This window comes from Triplophysa rosa, linkage group LG10, assembly GCF_024868665.1.
Source record: "Triplophysa rosa linkage group LG10, Trosa_1v2, whole genome shotgun sequence".
NCBI lineage: Eukaryota > Metazoa > Chordata > Actinopteri > Cypriniformes > Nemacheilidae > Triplophysa > Triplophysa rosa.
The window spans coordinates 16,997,114-17,015,657 of NC_079899.1; the positions used below are offsets into that span (position 1 = coordinate 16,997,114).

An 18,544-nucleotide genomic window follows, 5' to 3' on the forward strand; every position below is an offset into this window, starting at 1 on the left:
ATCGGCCCTGAAAAACGCATATCGGTCAACCTCTAAATGCGGCCTTTGATCAATTTTGCAACAGCATTTCTCAAAAATCACTTACTGCACCTTTAAGTACACCACTGACGATTAATATGGTAAATGTAGCATTTCTAGGCAGAAAAAAACATCACACTGTCATCAAAAACAAAAACGGGTTAACAAACAGGTTAGACAACAGGTTTTTGTATGAGTGATGCTGGATGTCAGCTGGGTGATGTACACACCTGCCTTCCTCCATTCCCAAACACACAGTCGGCGTGTCATTGGCTTTCCACTCTTCTGAGTTTCCCTCCCCGCTTTCCGAAGTCTCATCTAGAGGCACATACGTCATGCAGAGAATACGCGACTCGACGTTGAAACACTCCGTCACTTTGGGATTTGAGTTCTGCAAAGCCACAACAGACACCTGGCCCATGTGATTGGTGCAGCTGGCCACCTGATAAAAAGAGGAGATATCCATTTCAGAATCCTAATAAATCCTATTGATAAAAACCACAAACTTCAACTGCTCTTTATTTGAACTGAACTGCTAAACAAAGCTTAAATGGTTAATAACGTTTGTTTATGAAACGTGAGGCTGTCTTGGGAGGAAATGTACATGTCTCAGATTGATGGAACACACCGAGTGCTCTTAAAGGGGTGCAGCTTATCACAGCAGGCTCTTACATGTCTCAGACAGGCTAGTGCTTTATGACGTTCTCTTCAGTAAATACAGCATAAAAGCTTTTAATGCAACCTCACGCTCACAGTGAAACAATGCCCACACAGAACAAAAGCTTGAGTGTTAAACAGTGCTTTCAGGCTTCAAAAGAGGAGCAATAAAAGGTGGTGAAATGCTGCTTCAGGTCAAGTGCTCTGGCAACAAACATACACCACACTGACATCATCGAATTCTGTGGAGGAAGCTAAACTGAAGAGAATCACAGTGATAGTTCATCTTCCTGCTCCAGATCTGTATGACTTTTAAAGTTTAAAGCGTTTAATTGTCGATGCTACTCTTCTCTGGTCAGTCAAAGTCAATGGCGACTGGCAACAATATTCTGCCATTTAAAGTGATAGTTCACCCAAAAATGAAAATTCTGTCATCATTTACTTGCCCCTCTTGTCATTTCAAACCTTTATGACTTTCTTCCTCCCGCAGAACACGAAAGAAGACATTCTGAAGAAAGTTGGTAACCGAACAGCACTGGCCCCCATTCGCTTCTATTGTATGGACACAAAACCAATGCAAGTGAATGGGTGCCGGTGTAAAACATTCTTCAAAATATCTTCTTTTGTGTTCTGCGGAAGAAAGTCATATGGGTTTGAAATGACAAAAGGGTGAGTAAATGATGACAGAATTTTAATTTATGGGTGAACGTTCTCCAACAGAAATAAATTCATATTTGTGACGGGGGTACAGATCCTGGATCAGCGTCGCCAGGGGAACGGCCCGGCAGCTAATCGCGCACACCTGGGACCGATTAGCAGCCTGGCATATAAGCCACACACACCTCACACTCGGGAAGCTTGCACTCCACAGAGAGACTAACGTTATCTTTCTTTGCTCACAGATTCGGACACAAGCAACTGAGACATCACCGGGAACCACGAGCACGACCTGGCTGACGACCGCACTAAGAGCACCCCAACTCTCACTTTGATCTGTTTTGACACATGTGTTAATAAATTCCCCCTCCGGGGTTGCTTTCATCAGCCATCTTGTGTCCGTAGTGTCTCTTACCCTGCCACAATATTCCTTTGGAACACAATGAGTTTTAATTTTAGGTGACCTGTCCCTTTAATATTTAGGCAAATTTAAAGTATTTTAAGGTCAGATTATAAAATGTCTGTGACACTCACCCATACACAGCCGTGACCCATAACAGGCAGATCTGCAGTGCTGTCATTGTTCACATATGGCTCAGGGTTGTGAACTGCAAATTCCACCTAACACACACAAGCACACATACACAACACTTTTCTCAGAACGCTTTTTGAAAGTGTAATACAATATGAAAATGAACGTGGCTTCACCTTGAACTCCTGCAGTTTGGACATGACCACAGCCATCTGCTTGAGTAAAAGAGGATGATTCTGCTTCCTCATCTGATTACCGTCATCTTCAGCACAAAACCAGCCCTGAATGTTGTCCTCCTCTGGAACAGCAAAGCATTCCTCAAATTCAATAACTCAACGACAATTCCAAACGTGTCCTGCTGCCAATATATTAATCCTTTTCTCAGCACAGAAGCTTAAATTCTGTCTTGGTTCAACAATGATTCAAGCTCTGCGCAATTTGATGCCCGCAGGCATAAAAAGCTACGTTTATTGCCAAACCTGATGACAAACTTGCACAAAATAAAGCAAGTTGAGAAAACTATGTTAAGGTATATTTTCATGCAGCTCTTTTGGTTTCAAACCCAACTTCTGATTTAATAAGGAGGCTAAGTAATACAGGATATGGACATTTGGAGATATGTAGAACAGAATACGATACGTACGTAGAGCCAATTTGGCCATTTGCAGGTTACTGATCCAGGCTTGCTTGATAGATGGACTGAAAGTGTTGAAGACTGCAGTAAAGAATGTGGGTCTACCATACCTAAAAAAGTACATCCAAACAAAAAATACATTTTATTGAAAATAGAGCATACAAATCTCTCGACAAGCCTAAATATCTCAGCACGGCATCTGAGCTGGCCTTCTCAAGACAGCTGGAAAAACACCCGGTGTCTCTTCCTGTTTATCAGTCACACATCACAGGATATGATGTAATACTTGGCCAACTTTCACACACTTTCACACATTTTAAATGGATAAAGAAGATATACGGCCGTGGAAAAAATTGAGAGACCATTTCAAAATCAGTTTTTCTGATTTTAAAATGAACTATTTACATATATGTGTTTAGGTAAATTGAGCAAATTGATCATTTTTGTTTCATTCTGTGAACTACTAACAGCACTTCTAAATTTCAAGTAAAAATATTGTTTCTATTTGCATTCATTTACAGACATTGAAAACTGGAGAAACAGGTTAAAATAACAGAAAAGGTGCTCTGTATTTTGTCAGACCTCAACTACTGCAAAAGAAAACTAGTTCATATTCACTTTTAAAGGGAAAGGTCACTCAAAAATAAAAATACTGTCATAATTTACTCACCCTGTTGTCATTTCAAACCTGTATGACTTTCTTCTGCAGAACACAAAAGAAGATATTTTGAAAAATGTTGTTAACTGGATCCCATTCACTTGGTTTTGTGTCCATACAATAGAAGTGAATGGGGTCCAGTGCTATTCGGTTACCGACTTTCTTCAAAATATCTTCTTTTGTGTTCTGCGGAAGAAAGAAAGTCATAAAGGTTTGAAATAACAAGCGGGTGAGTAAATGATGACAGATTTTTCATTTTTGGGTGAACTATCACTTTAAGCAATACAATAAAACAGTAATATGTATTTAGGAAAAGTTAAAAAGAAAAAATGTTCATGTGATAACCTTCAATTTTTTTCACAGTTTTTATGTGTCTTGTCATGCTTTCAGTCTTTCACATTGCTGTTGGATGACTTTGTCACTCCTGATGTTTGATTTTGTTGAAATTCAACAGACACTGGACTGGAATGGCCACAACACATTGGTATGGCTGTATCCGCGGCTGTAGTTCAGATGGGACACGTCTTCAAAAGAGGTATTTAATTGTAATAGCACATAATGACTGGACTCAAAATAACCAGGACATGGAATCCTTCCCACGACTAACTCAAAAACGTCGGCCTTTTTCAGCATTTACAGTGTGTGTGTGTGTGATTTATATTCTCAGAGGGATTACTCAGACAGCTGGTAGTCTAAAAATGCTTTTATAATCCGGACACTAACATCCAAGCATGCTTCCACAATACCAGCAAATCATCAGTGTGTGCGTATGTTTGTGACAGCTGCACACTTCCAACCCTCTGATGCAGGAGGACTGGATAATAACAACACAACAATCTATGAGGTTAAATTAGGGGCTTTTCCTAGAATATTATTAGAGCATAGAGTCATGTAAATAAAGTGCTCTAGTTCAAGAAGCAGGACCGAAATAACCTGGATAATGATCTGCCTGCTTTGTAATTACCTAAAAAAGAAACAGCGCCAAATCATTCAAGACATTTAATGTTTGTCACACAAGAAACACAAAGTAGAAAAAGATTTAACTTTCATTTATATGCGCCAGCTTAACATTGTAATATAAGGCACACATCATTAATAAATAAACGATCAATTCAAGAAGTTATTTTGGAGTGATGTCACACATACTTGTCTTGTTTCCCTGGTAACTGCAGTTGTATCCTACATCGGTCAGCAGCCCGAATCTCCTCCTCCTTCTTCAAAATGAGGCGCTGGAGGCCTGAAACCCAATCCTGAGCTACTGCCCCATTAACATTCTGGATTGAGAGAGAGTAAAGTGGATTTGTGCAGCAAGAAGAGCATAATCTGGTTTCAATATCAGTCTGTAAAGTGTTTCAGTGTTACAGGAAGATGAACTCACCTGATAATTTCCCTTCAGGCTGCTGATCATGGTAGAGATTTGGTTCACCAAACCAAGATCATGGATCAGGTTCTGGAGGTCCTGGTACAGCTGTCCTGGACCCATATACAACTTATCTGTAAATGAGACACAGCAACATTAAACGCTAAAGCTTGTTTTATCTTCAGTTACAATATTTGACTATTACAGCTGATACAGAATCCCTACAGTGTGCATTATGGGATATTTATACACTGAATCATTAAACACAGATTCTCATGGGGTACACGAATACCGTGCGCTGTGTGGCTTTTCAGCGACTCGCAGATATAGAAATAGTCTCACACAATAGACTGCTTTGTGCTGCACTACTGCAAAATAAAGACAGAGGTGGGAGGGTGGAGAGATAAAACTGTTGAGAAGTGAGAAAGAGAGGAAAGAAGGAAAGAGCAAGCAGGAAAGAATGTCCTAGCCTATATACAAAGCTAAAGTGAAAAGTAAAATGTCAATGACACCCCTCCCACAAATAGTTCTGTTTAAACCAAATAAAGCCTTTCAAACAGTAAATTCCTGAAAGTATGGAATATTTACAATCAAATATTGTGCGACCCATAGACATTTGGTTCTTCAAATAAAGGGCATCTAAATCCAATAGTTTCTGGCAGTATATCAACATGAGGTTCAGTTTGCTTTTGCACAGACACACTAAAGAAACATGTCAAACATGGGGGTCAGGAGAGCCAGGCACAGACTCTCACCACCACAAACTACGATTTTATATTTGGTTGAGCTAACTCTTTACGCTAAAGAGTATTTTAGCTTTTCAGGAACTTTTCTGTAACACTCCAACAGTGTCCCCTAATAATGACATCATCTCCCCTCCCAGTAACTTCGCTCTTCACGGTTAATTAGATTTGGAAAATTAAAGCGAAAGAGAAGAAAAGTTGGGAATGCAAGAGCTCTAGAGCACACAAACCTTGTTTTCAGTAACCATAGAGACAACGTTAAGTCTTTTTCAACCTTGCTGAGAGGGGACTTTTATCATACAAACAGAGAAACAGGCACAGTGGGTCCAGTGTGTTGTGTCTTGTGTCTAACACTGTAAAAGGTTAAACAAGCATCCGGATGGTAATTGTGACTGAAGTGTGGGTTTTGCATTATGTCTTGTAAAATCCCATTGTAGTCTCTTCTCCTGTCACTGCAGCTGTGCTGAATGAAGCACACACACAATCATACAGGAAAAGCAGTCATTTCCCTTTTGTTACACTTCATGAGTCAGTGTGACCAGTTTTCTCCAAACCACAAAAACCAGGGCCACAACCTCATAAAAAGACATTCCCGGTGCTAGATGATTGCAAAAAAGCAATTATGCACCATTTTATCGTGTTTCCTGTAAGGAAAACTTCGATATGCCTTCACTTAGAAGTGTGATTTCTTAAACCAGAGATTTCTAGGGCAAAATCCAGAGTTTATGAGGTGCCCAAACTACTCAAAGATCACCACAGCATTATGAATATGACCTTTTTAAAGCCTGACTCATTTGACCCTCGTTCTCTCATTTTCTTTCTCTCCTTTTATTTCTGTGTCTATGATATCTCTGAATTCACTTTTAGGACTACTTAGGTTTCTGTCAGAAGTGAATAAACATTGTCATCAGTGCATTGTTGTATTGAGGGTGGTGCTGGTGCATAACCTCCCGTTGCTATCATTTGGCTATTTTGGGTTTTCTGTTTATTTTTCATTTAGCTTGCATTTATGTCTAAAACAATTTGTAGTACGCCATCTACAGGAATATTTCTTCTGGAAGATACTTTTTCCAAGGACACAGTGGTAGTCAAAGCTGTTAAAGTTCACTGGCCAATCCAATTCTTAAAGTGATAGTTCACCCAAGAATTAAAATTCTGTCATCACTTACTCACCGTCTTGTCATTTCAAACCTGCATGACTTTCTTTTGTGCAGAACACAAAATAAGATATTTTGAAGAATGTTGTTAACCTGCACCCATTCACTTGCATTGCATTGCAATGGGTGCAGGCGCTGTTTGGTTACCAACGTTCTTTAAAATATCTTATTTTGTGTTCTGCACAAAAGAAAGTCATGCAGGTTTGAAATGACAAAAGGGTAAATAATGACATACTTCTCGTTTTTTGGGGAACTATCCCTGTAGGACAGTGGTCACCAACCTTGCTCCTGGAGATCGACCGTCCTGCAGACTGCAGCTCCAACCCTGCTTCAGCGCACCTGTCTGTAATTATCAAGCAAACCTAAACACCTTGATTAGATAGTTCAGGTGTGTTTGATTGGGGTTGGAGCTGAAATCTTCAGGACGGTCGATCTCCAGGAGCAGGGTTGGTGACCACTGCTGTAGGAGGTAACACAAAGTAACATACTAGGTTTGGCATTGATGACGACTTTTCCCCCCGAATGCGAGGGGGGAAACCGGGCAGAGTCGCCCATCTCCTCGCCGGAGCCAAACTCCACAACCTCCACCAGACTCAACGGCACACTCCACTTGAGCAGAAACCTCTGTCCTGTGGGAAGACTTTCACCTCCGGCTCCCACACTTCCACCATCCTGAGAAGATCTGTAAAAAGCAGTTTGATCAGTAACTTTCTAACTTACACTCATTATATAATGTGTTACTGAGTGTGACGCATCTGTGTGACGCATCTTACCGCTGGTTGGGGGTGGCACACATGAGCACGTCGTTCAGAAGAAAAACTCGCCGTTCCTTAGTCTTAATGATCTCCCCGCGATCATTATAAACGGTTTCCACCATGTCATCAGAACGAATCAGATATCGACTGCCACTGCTCAGCAGCTGTGAGAGAGAGAGAGAGAGAGAGAGAGGGATGGAGGGGGAAGCAGAAACAGCAATAAAACGATTGAGCTAAAGATTAAATATTCAAGAGTGCTACTCAACATTACTATCACTGCAGTTGGCACAGGGATTACACAGGAGTGTGCTGAAATGTGTGTGCGTTACAAGATAAGATAGAACCTAACATAAGTATAAACAGTTCAAATAAAATATCATACATACATGCATACTTGCACATCCACAAAAGCGAGGAAAGCAGTTACAGCGTGCCAAGTTAAGCAAAATAGATACTGGAGCACCAGATGGAGCACCTTCTAAAGCTAGTTCTGTTTACACAACTAGCTCAGTAAAAAGTCAATATTAGTCCAACAGGGCTTCATTTCAGTTTTAATAGAAACTTCGGATTCATTGGATTTCATGAAAAACATGATTTGTCAGATACCTTGTTGAGGTAATGCTCATTCACTGCCTTAGCAATGTGCCTGATCTCACAGCGCTGGTCAGCCTCTCTCTTCCTCTCATTGAGTTTTTCAGCAAGCGTTTCCAGTTCAGTGAGGGCCATCTGAAGTGGAAGGCGGTCAGGATGTCCCACTGGAGTGTTTTTTAACATATTCTACAGAGAGACCCAAAAGACAATAAACATTGGCGGCATCAATTAGCACTGCCTGTGCCGAGAACTTACAAAAGATAAAATAAAACATCTATGAAATGGTTTTGCCTCTTATACAAGTTTGTGAACTTACAAGTAACTCCACATGAAAGGGACTCAAATGTGAAGTAAATTCTGATGTGGATCAGAAAGAATGTGGCGCCCCCTTCTGGGAAGTTTTGTAGCTAAAAAAAAGTGTCTGTGTATGAGTAAAGGCTCACCTGTAGCAACAGTATAAACTGAGGGAATCGTTGAATAGGTTTCATCATCAGCCCGTAAAGGGTCAGGCGGTCTTTACTGGTCTCCTGACGCTGCTGTGGACCCAATGCAAACAGCATGTCATTATGGACTCTGATTCTAAACAAATATGTTTCCTCTTTGTAATAACATGTATGATCGTTTATATTATGCATTATAAGACCAGGAATAAAATTGTGATTTCAAGTTGACTTTAGGTTAATGTGTAAACGAATCAAGTTGGAACTGTTTTTGCGCATATGGTAACACAATAGAACAGAGCAGAAATGGTTGACATGTAATCACTGTGCCACAGGAATATTCTAGGCTCTGAGGGATGTTTCACCTTGAGGAAGTCGAGGAAACAGGGCTTAGCAGCACACGCCTTCCGCACCACTCCCATCGCCAGGCTGAAGTTATTCACATATTCACTGTATGCGTCCAACACCATGGACTTAGAAAACTGCAGGAAAGAGACGGAGGTGAGAGCAAAGACATGACCTGAGATTCACATGACATGAAATGACAGAGGAAACCAGGTTGCTTTTATGGGACTGTTTCTTTCAGGGTCATGAGGAGTTTTGACTGTTCCAGATGGATTCTTACAGATGGTTATGGGTGGAGAGGTTTGTGCATGTAAAAACTTAGATGGAGGGTGTGGTGTGTGATTTAGTACGTAGACATTTCTTTTGAAACAAGACTCGATAAGACTCGTATTAACTTCAAACAAACAAGGAGCAGAGTACAATTTACATTACAAAATACAATAAAAACGGATAAAAATGTAAGAATTTAAAGTCACTATGAAATCAAACAGGAAAGTGTTTTACACAGTGTTGCGGTGATTGTTTTTATTCATTTGCACTTGTAATCTTTAATCAAAAACATTAAGCTCCTATCCCCCTCTCAACAACAACTCTTCACCACATGATGTAAGCAACAAAAAAGAGGTAGGACTATACTGACTGTCCAATGGCCAGGCATTTTAGCCCTCCCCTCCAGGCCCAACTTACAACAAACCAATTAAAAAGGGAAGGGGAAAATAAAGCCCCGCCCCCACCCTACATGTTTTCTCATTTCAGAAGCCGTTTCAATCGGATATAAGTCACGATATGGAAAAGAAGTCAATCGCAACTTCTGTTTCATGGTGACTTTAAGCCCGAGCCTCTTAGGTTGATCTGTGCACAGACTCAAAAGTCAACTAAAATCATAAAATCAGACTTCTCACCGATGCTACAAACACATCTCCGATCATCTCCAGCTGGTCCCAGTCAGATACGCGGCTCGCCAACGCCATCTGGAACAGGGCGTGGCACTGCAGGATCTCGCGTATCCGATAAAACATCACCTTACGTTTGCGGTCGCTCACTAACCTCGGCTCGATCTGTGACAACGGCTTCTCATATTGCTATGATGAACACATATATTGAGGCGTGTGAACAACAGCATGTGCAATATTGTGAATGTAGTGACTCTATCTTTGTTACAACACTATTAACAATATGGAGATGTTACAAACATTCCACTAAATGTAAAAAAAAGACAGAAAACTGTAAAAACCTCTAAAATGCTCTTAAGAGACTCCAAATAGTTCTTCTCGCTCTCTAGAATCATCTCCAGAATGCACCTCCTCGTTACCTGCTCATACATTTACACAACACACACAAATAAGCAAATACAGTGGGAATTTGTTCAGCATTAGAGAGAAACTGTTTTGTATATGTGGTGTGTGTTTGTTTGTGAGACAGTACCTGGTGTTCAGAGAGCCCATCAGGCACAGGGCTCAGAACTGGGTCCACATTAAAACACTCCACCTCAAAGAAAACATCTGATTCTTCATCAAAGCAGCTGGGCTTCTTCTCTAAAGAAAAATGATCATTTGAACAATTGAATCAGCAGAAGCATTTTATTTAAGATGGCAGTAAGTTAGACGGAGATGTTGGGTCGTGCTCTTACCATGACAAAGAGATCTGGTGCGGATGAAAGATCGCCCCTTCCTCACTGCAGCTTTGGTTTTCTGCAGACCGTCTTTAGTTCCATCTTTGGCTGCTTTTACAAGCCTCTGCATCTATAGCACATCAACCATCAATCAGGTTTAAGTTCTGTACTGCAACCACTTAACAATAAAACTTCATATTTATTTCAAAAGCCGTTCGTTTTGCTTTCATAATGAGATGAACCCACACCACTGAGAGAACCAGCTTAGACACAAGATCTCCTAACATGCAAGCTTAATGATGTTTTGAGTAAGTGAACAAACCGACAATGGAAAGATGTTACAATGATGACAGATGGGTAAACGAGGGAGGGAAAACGTGGAATAAATATTGGAAACAGCAACCGCAACTGCAGATTTGAGTTTGTCGAGTTTTTGTCCTGTCCCAACTCATTTATGGAAATAATAATTAAACCTTTGTGGTTGTGCCCTGCTGTGGCAGTCACATATCAACACTTTCACAAAAACAAAATTACATGTAACGTCACACATAAAGAGAAGACGAGAATGGGGAACACATTAAGAAAAACTAGAATATGTATAACACTCCCAACAAATGAAGACATTTATGATGGCAGCAACACATGGATAAACAAACAGAAGCTTAGTGGGGACGGAAGGTGACAGGATTTAGGGTTAAACAGGAGAAGCCCCACCACCAACACCAGCATCATGCGTAGCGGAAAGAACTGTCAGTCAATCTTTTTCTTTTACCTTCTGCTCGTGTTTGTGTTTGAGCTGTTGCAGCTCTACCGTCCCCACTGTGTTTGCCATGAGATCTCGCATCTTTCTCTCATAATGCTCTTTCAAACGCACCAGATCTTCAGACAGCTGAACGACAACAGAGAGCGAGTTACTGCACACAGCCTTCATCCTTCCTTCACGGTCTAATACTAGTGTTCAAATTCTACCACCATTTCCTGAAATACATTTTTATTTAAATCTATGCAAATACACTGAAAAGGGCTTTCAAACTTCAAAAAAGACACAAAAGCATCATAAAATTGCTGAAGAATTTCATGACTGGGCACTTCCTCAATGACTGTGCCGAATGAAACTATCCAACACATACACAGGCTCACTTAAAAAAGCTTCAAAATTATGACCAAGTCTGTTTAGCTTGTTGAAAAATAAACCAATCCCTTGAGCAGACTTTGAAATGAAAACTCGCAGTCGAAGCATTCGCTCAAATAAACACACATTACCCTGAACTACTGAATCAGAGCCTATACACACAAGCACAACCAAAATCATTGCCACCATGTCAAAGCCTTCCTCACGGTTTCTAAATATGTGACCCTGGATCACAAAACCAGTCTTAAGTAGCACGGGAACATTTTTAGTAAAAGACAAAAATACATTGTGTGGGTCAAAATTATCGATTTTTCTTTTATGCCAAAAATCATTAGGATATTAAATAAAGATCATGTTCCATGAAGATATTTTGAAAATTTCCTACCTTAACTATATAAAAACTTTATTTTTGTGAGTGGATGGTCTGCCACAGTGCCCCTGATTAACAACTTCAAAGGCAAATTTCTCAATAATTTTTTTTTTTTGCGCTCTCAGATTCCAGAGTTTTAAACGGTTGTATCTCAGCCAGATATTGTCCTATTTTATCAACTCATATATCTATAGAAAGTTTATTTATTCAGCTTTCAGATTATGTAAAAATCTCAATTTCGAAAAATTGACCCATGAGACTGGTTTTGTTGTCCAGGGTCACATATTAGTGTGGATTAACTGAAGGGAAGAAACCAAGGCAGCAGACCTGATGACATCTGGTCACTAACACACTTCGCTGTTATCGGCAAACAGGTAGAGAGAGAGAGAGTATAAATACACACATGTGTTTTCTTGCTAGGCGTGCGACCCCTCACGTAAGCATCTGGGAGGCCGTTTTCTCCGTGTCCATTCTCCGTGTCACTTGCTTCCTCATAACTCTCAAACTCACTGGAACTCCAACCGTTATCCAGAGAGCTGCTGCCACCCTCCTCCCCGAACTCCACATCATCATAGATCATCTCATCTGGGTCTGACACACACACACAGTATATAACTTAACATTATATACATATAAGCAGCCTCTACTCTCATGGAATGAGCTTTCAGTCACATGACATTTATTACTGTTGACTGCTGACTGGGAATTTTTACTCTCAGTTTCTGTTTCTCTTAAATTCCTCTGAAAATGAATTGTGTCTGCTTATAGTGTTGTTCATTTGCATGTACATGCATCTCATTTTAACTGGCAATTACGGAAGTCAGGTAATGATGCAAGCATGCAGCAACAAAACCTATACTGAATGCAATTTACACACTGCAATGAATTTAGAACCTGGTTAAAATACATTGTGGGTGTTTTAAAAAATGTAGGATTTTGCACTGAAAAAACAGCAAACAGCGAAGATCAGTAAGAGTGTCCCATTGGCTGCTAGGTAAAGAAACAGCTTTAGCATTAAACACGTCACACAGACACAGTCAGTGAAGACTGACAAACAATTAGATGAACAGACCTGTTGTGGATCCAGAGTTTTCTCTCGGCACGTCATCATAAATCACTTCATCTGGACCTTTGGCAAACAGAAACATACAAACAAGCATGTGAAACAAATCAAAGCACTTCTCTGAGTGTCAGAGTGTGAGTCTGTGCATTTCTTCACTAAAAGGGAAGGAAATGTCTGGGATTCTCTTCAGAAACAGGAAACACAGCTGAACAAGGTTCATACATGCATGCGGATTCACAAAACTCATAAGACAAAAGAATCATGTACACAGTGCTGCATGACAGCTGAACTCTCACGACTCAAAACCGAAAGACTATTTCAGTAGATAACTGGAGCTTAGTGAGGCTTTCTTCGACTTTATCTTTTACCAGCCAAGGAAAGAACTTACTTTCCATCCAGGCTGTGTTAGCTGGATCGGACACCCATTTAGTTAGAGCGTCTTCCTCTTTGATGACTGGACACTCTTCACTAAAAACACTGGACAATCAACTTGGAATTATGAAAAGAAATTAAGCTCACCACTTTTAAATATTCCTTAAAGTTTACCATGTATTTATTTATTAATGTATAAATTAAGGATGTCAAATGTTTAACAAAATGAATTAACTCTGGTCATATGAACCGTATGACATCACTCACCTGTCCACTGGAGTGTGTCCTGTTCCCCCCACAGTCACTACAGGAAACATCACAACACTTCATATAATTAACAGATAAGTACAAGGATATTTATAAATAAACAATACAGTCAGACTATGTCAAGGCTCAAAACTGTTCCAATTGGTTAGGTTGACGGATGAGACACTATAAGACCACAAGGGTTGTCAGAGTGTCCCCAAAAACTAAAGAAGAGAATGAGTCTTTTTCCCATATTTCCAATTGTGTAACTGTATTGTTTTAAAGGTCCAGTGTATGAAATTTAGCGACATCTAGTGGTAAGGTTGCGAATTGCAATGTACTCCACCCCTCCCTTTCGAAGCACTACGGTGGCTGACACAGGACTAAGATTTCTTTGCCGAAGGAGATAACGTATATACGAAACACGTTCTGTAGAGGAGTTTGTCCATTTCGGGCTAAAAACAACATGGTGAATTCCATGTAAGGGGACCCGCAGTGTATGTAGATAGAAATACCTCATTCTAAGGTAATAAAAATATAACGCTTCACTATGTAAGGTCTTTATACACCTCTGAAGACACAGTTATGTTTATTATATTCCATTTCTGTCAATAGATCCTCTTAAAAAATGACATACTGGATCTTTAAGAATAATAAAGAATGAGTAGTTTTTTTAAACAACTTCAGTAAAAAAAAGCTGCTACTGTTACACTTTAAAGAAAACAGGAAACCTCATCACAGCCAAAGGCACAACTTCATCTATCCCTTACTTCCCTTATGGCAAAACTTCAGAAAAAGACAGAGGATAAGAGAGAAAGGAAGGAGAAGGGACACCGTGAGGATATGTGTGGTGATGGTAAACCCATTAGACCAGTGAAAAAAAACCTGAAAACGCTTTTAACAATCTCTCTCTTTTACCATCTTCATCCACAGAAAAGTGTCGGATGATGACTGGAGTGGTGTAGGCTGGTGTGATCACTGGCACGTTCGAGGGCGTTGCATAACCACAGGGCACTGGCACTGAATATCCAGATGGCAACCCGGGGCTACTGGGAACATCCTGAATGTCCCCTTCACTCTCATTGGCTGGAGGGGAAAAGGGAGGTGCACTCTGCTCTGGCAGAAGCTGCTGTTGGATAGGGGCGATGTCAATCACTGAGTAGGGGTTGACTTTGGGTTTGGAGGTGGTTGCCAAGTTGGGAACCGCACTGGCACCACTGTTCCCTAACGGTTAAAAAGTACAGTCAGGAAGGTCTGGGATGGTACATCTTGTACAAAAGTGGAAGTTGCATCTATGTCCTGAAGTAGTACAACTTTTGTCATTTGTTTAGTTTTTTGTAACTACTGTAGTATAATATTCTCTCTCTTACATTACTTTGAGGAGGATTTTCTAATACAAATAACCCATAACACATTTTGAGAGGAAAGATAACAAAGGTCAAAAGACAAAAAAGGTTAAAAGAGACAGAAATACAGATGTAGCCTCAGAAACTATGCCAGGATGAAAAAATAAGCAAGAATGAAGGGAACTGCCACCAAGATGGCTGTAGATTTGATTTCCAGTCAATTATGTCATAATCTCAAAATTGCAACAATATTGTTTGCATTAAGAAATTTTATCTGCAAATTTGTCAAAACCTGTAAACAATCCGTCTTGGGAACCACTCGTAAAACCTTTTGGACAAATTTAGGAAAAATAAGTATCATAGACAAAATCATTCCCTGTAATGTAAACTTACCCTCCGACTGACTGTAAACAGCAGCTCCTGTAGTGCCCTCTGCTGCTGGAATGGGGTCACCATCCTGCCCTTGTGATGCGCTGTAACAAAGATCTGCGGGAGGAGGGGGTAGATCTCCCTGTGGGAATGCTGCATGAGCTAAAGGGGTATTATTAGCAGGGCAGTCCTGAGGTGGTGGGGGCAGATCAGCCTCTGCGGTGAGTAAGTTCTCCGGGTTTGGACTTGTCCCATTCACGGGTGCGTCCCGATCTGCTGATAAGTAAGTTAATGCCATGGACGTTCCCTCGGGGTCGGGAGGTGGCCGATCCGCCTCTGGGGCTTCATCACCGCTGTCTTCAAACTCAAACCTCCCACCTTCATCTTCATCATCTAACACTACAAAAAGAGAGAGATAGGAGAAAAGTTAGCCCCACGTGGTGCCTCCAATGTTTGTTTGTCATACAAACTTCTATGGCTCTTCGTGGTGAAATTTAGGTTAAATTAAAAAAAATGACCTAATACAACTAAAATTCAACCTTTTCTTGTTTTTGCAGGTACAACTTTGATTGTTTTGCTTGTAGTCAATGTGTCTCATGTACAGCTGCTTTGTAACAATGAAAATTGTAAAAGCGCTATATAAATAAAGTTGAGTTGAGTAAAAATCTATAGACGGTTTTATCGGACACACGCGCCTGGACCGAGGTAAACTTCCAGTCTGTGTTTGTTGATCGGTCTGCCTAGTGGCTAATAATATAACTATGTATATTTTATAGGGCTGTCAAACGATTAATCGTGATTAATCGCATCCAGTTATTAACACACACATGCATATATTTAAGGAAAATCTAAAAATTAATAAACATTTATATATAATTTCAATTATTAGTAAATATAAATAAATACATGTAAAAATTTCCTAAATATGTATTCATGTGTATGTGTTTGTATTTATAAATACAAAATTAATACGCACAGTACATAGACATATATTATGTAAACACAAATGTAGTTTATTCTGGATGCGATTAATCGCGATTAATTGTTTGACAGCCCTAATATTTAATTTAATTTATTAAAGGGATACTTCACCCAAAAATAGGAACTCACCTTCAAGTAGGAAGTTTCACCTACCATAGTAGGAAAAAAAACGTTATCCGAACACAAAAGAAGACATTTTGAAGAACGTAGGACAGCAAACAGTTCTGGGGCACTTTTGACTACCATTGTATTTTTTCCTACTATGGTCAATGGGGGGGGGGCAAAATCTGTCTGGTAATAAGTATTCAATCCAAATATCTTTCTCTGTGTTCATCAGAATCAAGAAATGTATCCAGATTTGGAACAACTCAAAGGTGAGTAAATGATGGTAGATTGTTCATTTTTGGGCGAAGTATCCCTTTAATATTAATTAATATTAATATTTTGTTGTATAATAATAGTATTAAATAAACAATATGTTGTATTTTATTGAATGTTAATTTTATTAAATAAACATTTGTTGAATGGGTCATGTAACTTTGTCACATTTAAGTTTAGCCAAGTAATGGTTCTTCTACAGGACCCCCCTCCCCCCAAAAAACTGGCTAGACATACATTCAACTTGCTAGCTAATGTAATTTACTTGTTATTTCTTTTGCTTGTTATCAAAAATAATCTGCAGGGACAGATTCTTTGGAGATGTGTACCAGAAGTTCAGTTCGGGCCAGTTGCTTTGAAACCGTCTATCCAAGATCTGTATTATGCAGTTTTAATAAAAACTGAGCAAATGTTGGACTAAATTTGTGAAATGACTCCAATGTCTGCATAAATCCATGTGATAAGGTTTATGTTGTTTTCTCCACATTTAGTGTGTGGCAAAAAGTTAATTGTGGGCTTTGAAGTATTTTGGGGCTGAGACTGGTTTCCGCCCTCCTCTCTACCCACCCATGCTTCACAGACACATTCATTCACAGGCTAAGAGAACTCTTAATTCTAGTATATGTACAGGAACCCTCTACTTCATGCTCACAGGCAGTAAATATAAGAGAACAGAGAAAAATAATCTGGTGGAAAAGCAAGAGAGGAAGCACACTGAGAGGAAACCGGGTCAAAACTCTGTTTATTTTCCATGGGGCAGCAGCGCTAAAGAGGAAACGTGCCTACTGAGACAAGAGAACAAAAGACAGAGATCTTATATTTAAAAAAACAATGATCAAAAACATCTCTCATATTGTAGTTTACAGTAGTTTAGACATGATAGGTTACAACAAAACTACACTAGACTACGGTTATCACACCAAGTAATATCACAGTACTGTGCCATGTTAATAATTCAAATCTACAAAATAAACCAAAATTTCATAAATACACTTCACTACAATATTTTGTAGTATTATCTACAGTATAGTAATTAAATAAATTGTAGCGGATACTGTAGTATACTGTTTACTATGGTAAGACGCAAAAAATATAGTGTTGGAATTTTAGTAAAGTTTACTATTAATACTAGAGTACACTAGAACATGTTTTATGTGTGAACTAAAATGTGCAGCACATTTTATTTATACAGCAATGTTTATAAAGGGAAATGTTAGGTTTGCTTTTAAATGTGAAAATAAAACTGATTTTTTTTCCTGAGTCAGTAAATAATTCAAACGATTTGTTCAAAATGGCTGATTTTATGATCTTACATGTATTGGAAAATGGCTTACAGCTTTACAGAATGCTGCAGCATCAATAAGAGACCACACCAAAAAAAACGGGAGGGAACTCCAGTACAGCCATTATGAAGCAAACACTTCATGGATTCTCTTGACCCAGTGACTCACTCTTCAAAAATGTGAGAAATGTAAGATTTTTACTGTCCAATCACAGCCTTTCTCACTGACTCAAAGCACACACAGCAGCCATTATTCTGCACTACAGTAATAAACCCTGTTACAGAGTTTTCTAGACAGTTTATTTACAAAACAACACTGTATAACCAAAGTAACTCCAGACCACTGAAATTCATTAGTTAAAGTGTAGTACTTTGAGAATAATGAGAGGAGTGGTACAACTCTGGACCTCTGCCCAGGAAACCATGTTTCCGCTGTTGGAAACAGTTATCTCTTAAAGTCGATAAATCCACCGTGCCATGCTGGTACGAGTTTGCTCACTGAAATAGCTGAGATTCCAAACATAGCAAAAACATGCCATCCTCCAACTTGAGGCTGTGGATTCCCAAAGGATCCCTGTAAGACCAATTTCCTTTCTGGCTACCATTTGTCATTTTTAAGCTGTATAGCTGTGATGTTCGTCACAATGACTTCTGAAAATATTTTCAACAGTTAACCCAAAAATGAAAACTCTGTCATCATTCACTTACCCTTGAGTTGTTCCAAATATGTATAAATTTATTTGGTCTAGTGAACACAGAGAAAGATATTTGTAATCCAAATTTGTAACCAAACAGTTCTTGGCCACCATTGACTAATAGTATGAAAATTACAATGGTAGTCAAAAG

At 39.5% G+C, this 18,544-nt stretch overlaps 1 protein-coding gene across 1 annotated transcript in view; it reads right to left on the reverse strand.

Annotated features, from left to right (window-relative positions):
- Positions 1-18,544, reverse strand: part of arhgef10 (Rho guanine nucleotide exchange factor (GEF) 10) — a 42,395-nt gene that overhangs the window by 14,816 nt on the left and 9,035 nt on the right. The window contains exons 3-24 of the mRNA XM_057343358.1: positions 15,082-15,456; positions 14,261-14,566; positions 13,364-13,400; positions 13,113-13,201; positions 12,734-12,790; positions 12,065-12,252; positions 10,932-11,048; positions 10,178-10,289; positions 9,973-10,082; positions 9,782-9,859; positions 9,450-9,629; positions 8,568-8,684; positions 8,206-8,298; positions 7,778-7,948; positions 7,190-7,335; positions 6,905-7,098; positions 4,535-4,650; positions 4,303-4,430; positions 2,508-2,608; positions 2,041-2,162; positions 1,867-1,953; positions 249-460 (exon numbers count right to left, since the gene is read on the reverse strand). Coding sequence (XP_057199341.1) covers positions 249-460; positions 1,867-1,953; positions 2,041-2,162; positions 2,508-2,608; positions 4,303-4,430; positions 4,535-4,650; positions 6,905-7,098; positions 7,190-7,335; positions 7,778-7,948; positions 8,206-8,298; positions 8,568-8,684; positions 9,450-9,629; positions 9,782-9,859; positions 9,973-10,082; positions 10,178-10,289; positions 10,932-11,048; positions 12,065-12,252; positions 12,734-12,790; positions 13,113-13,201; positions 13,364-13,400; positions 14,261-14,566; positions 15,082-15,456 — 3,136 coding nt within the window. The remainder of the gene's footprint in view (positions 1-248; positions 461-1,866; positions 1,954-2,040; positions 2,163-2,507; positions 2,609-4,302; positions 4,431-4,534; positions 4,651-6,904; positions 7,099-7,189; positions 7,336-7,777; positions 7,949-8,205; positions 8,299-8,567; positions 8,685-9,449; positions 9,630-9,781; positions 9,860-9,972; positions 10,083-10,177; positions 10,290-10,931; positions 11,049-12,064; positions 12,253-12,733; positions 12,791-13,112; positions 13,202-13,363; positions 13,401-14,260; positions 14,567-15,081; positions 15,457-18,544) is intronic.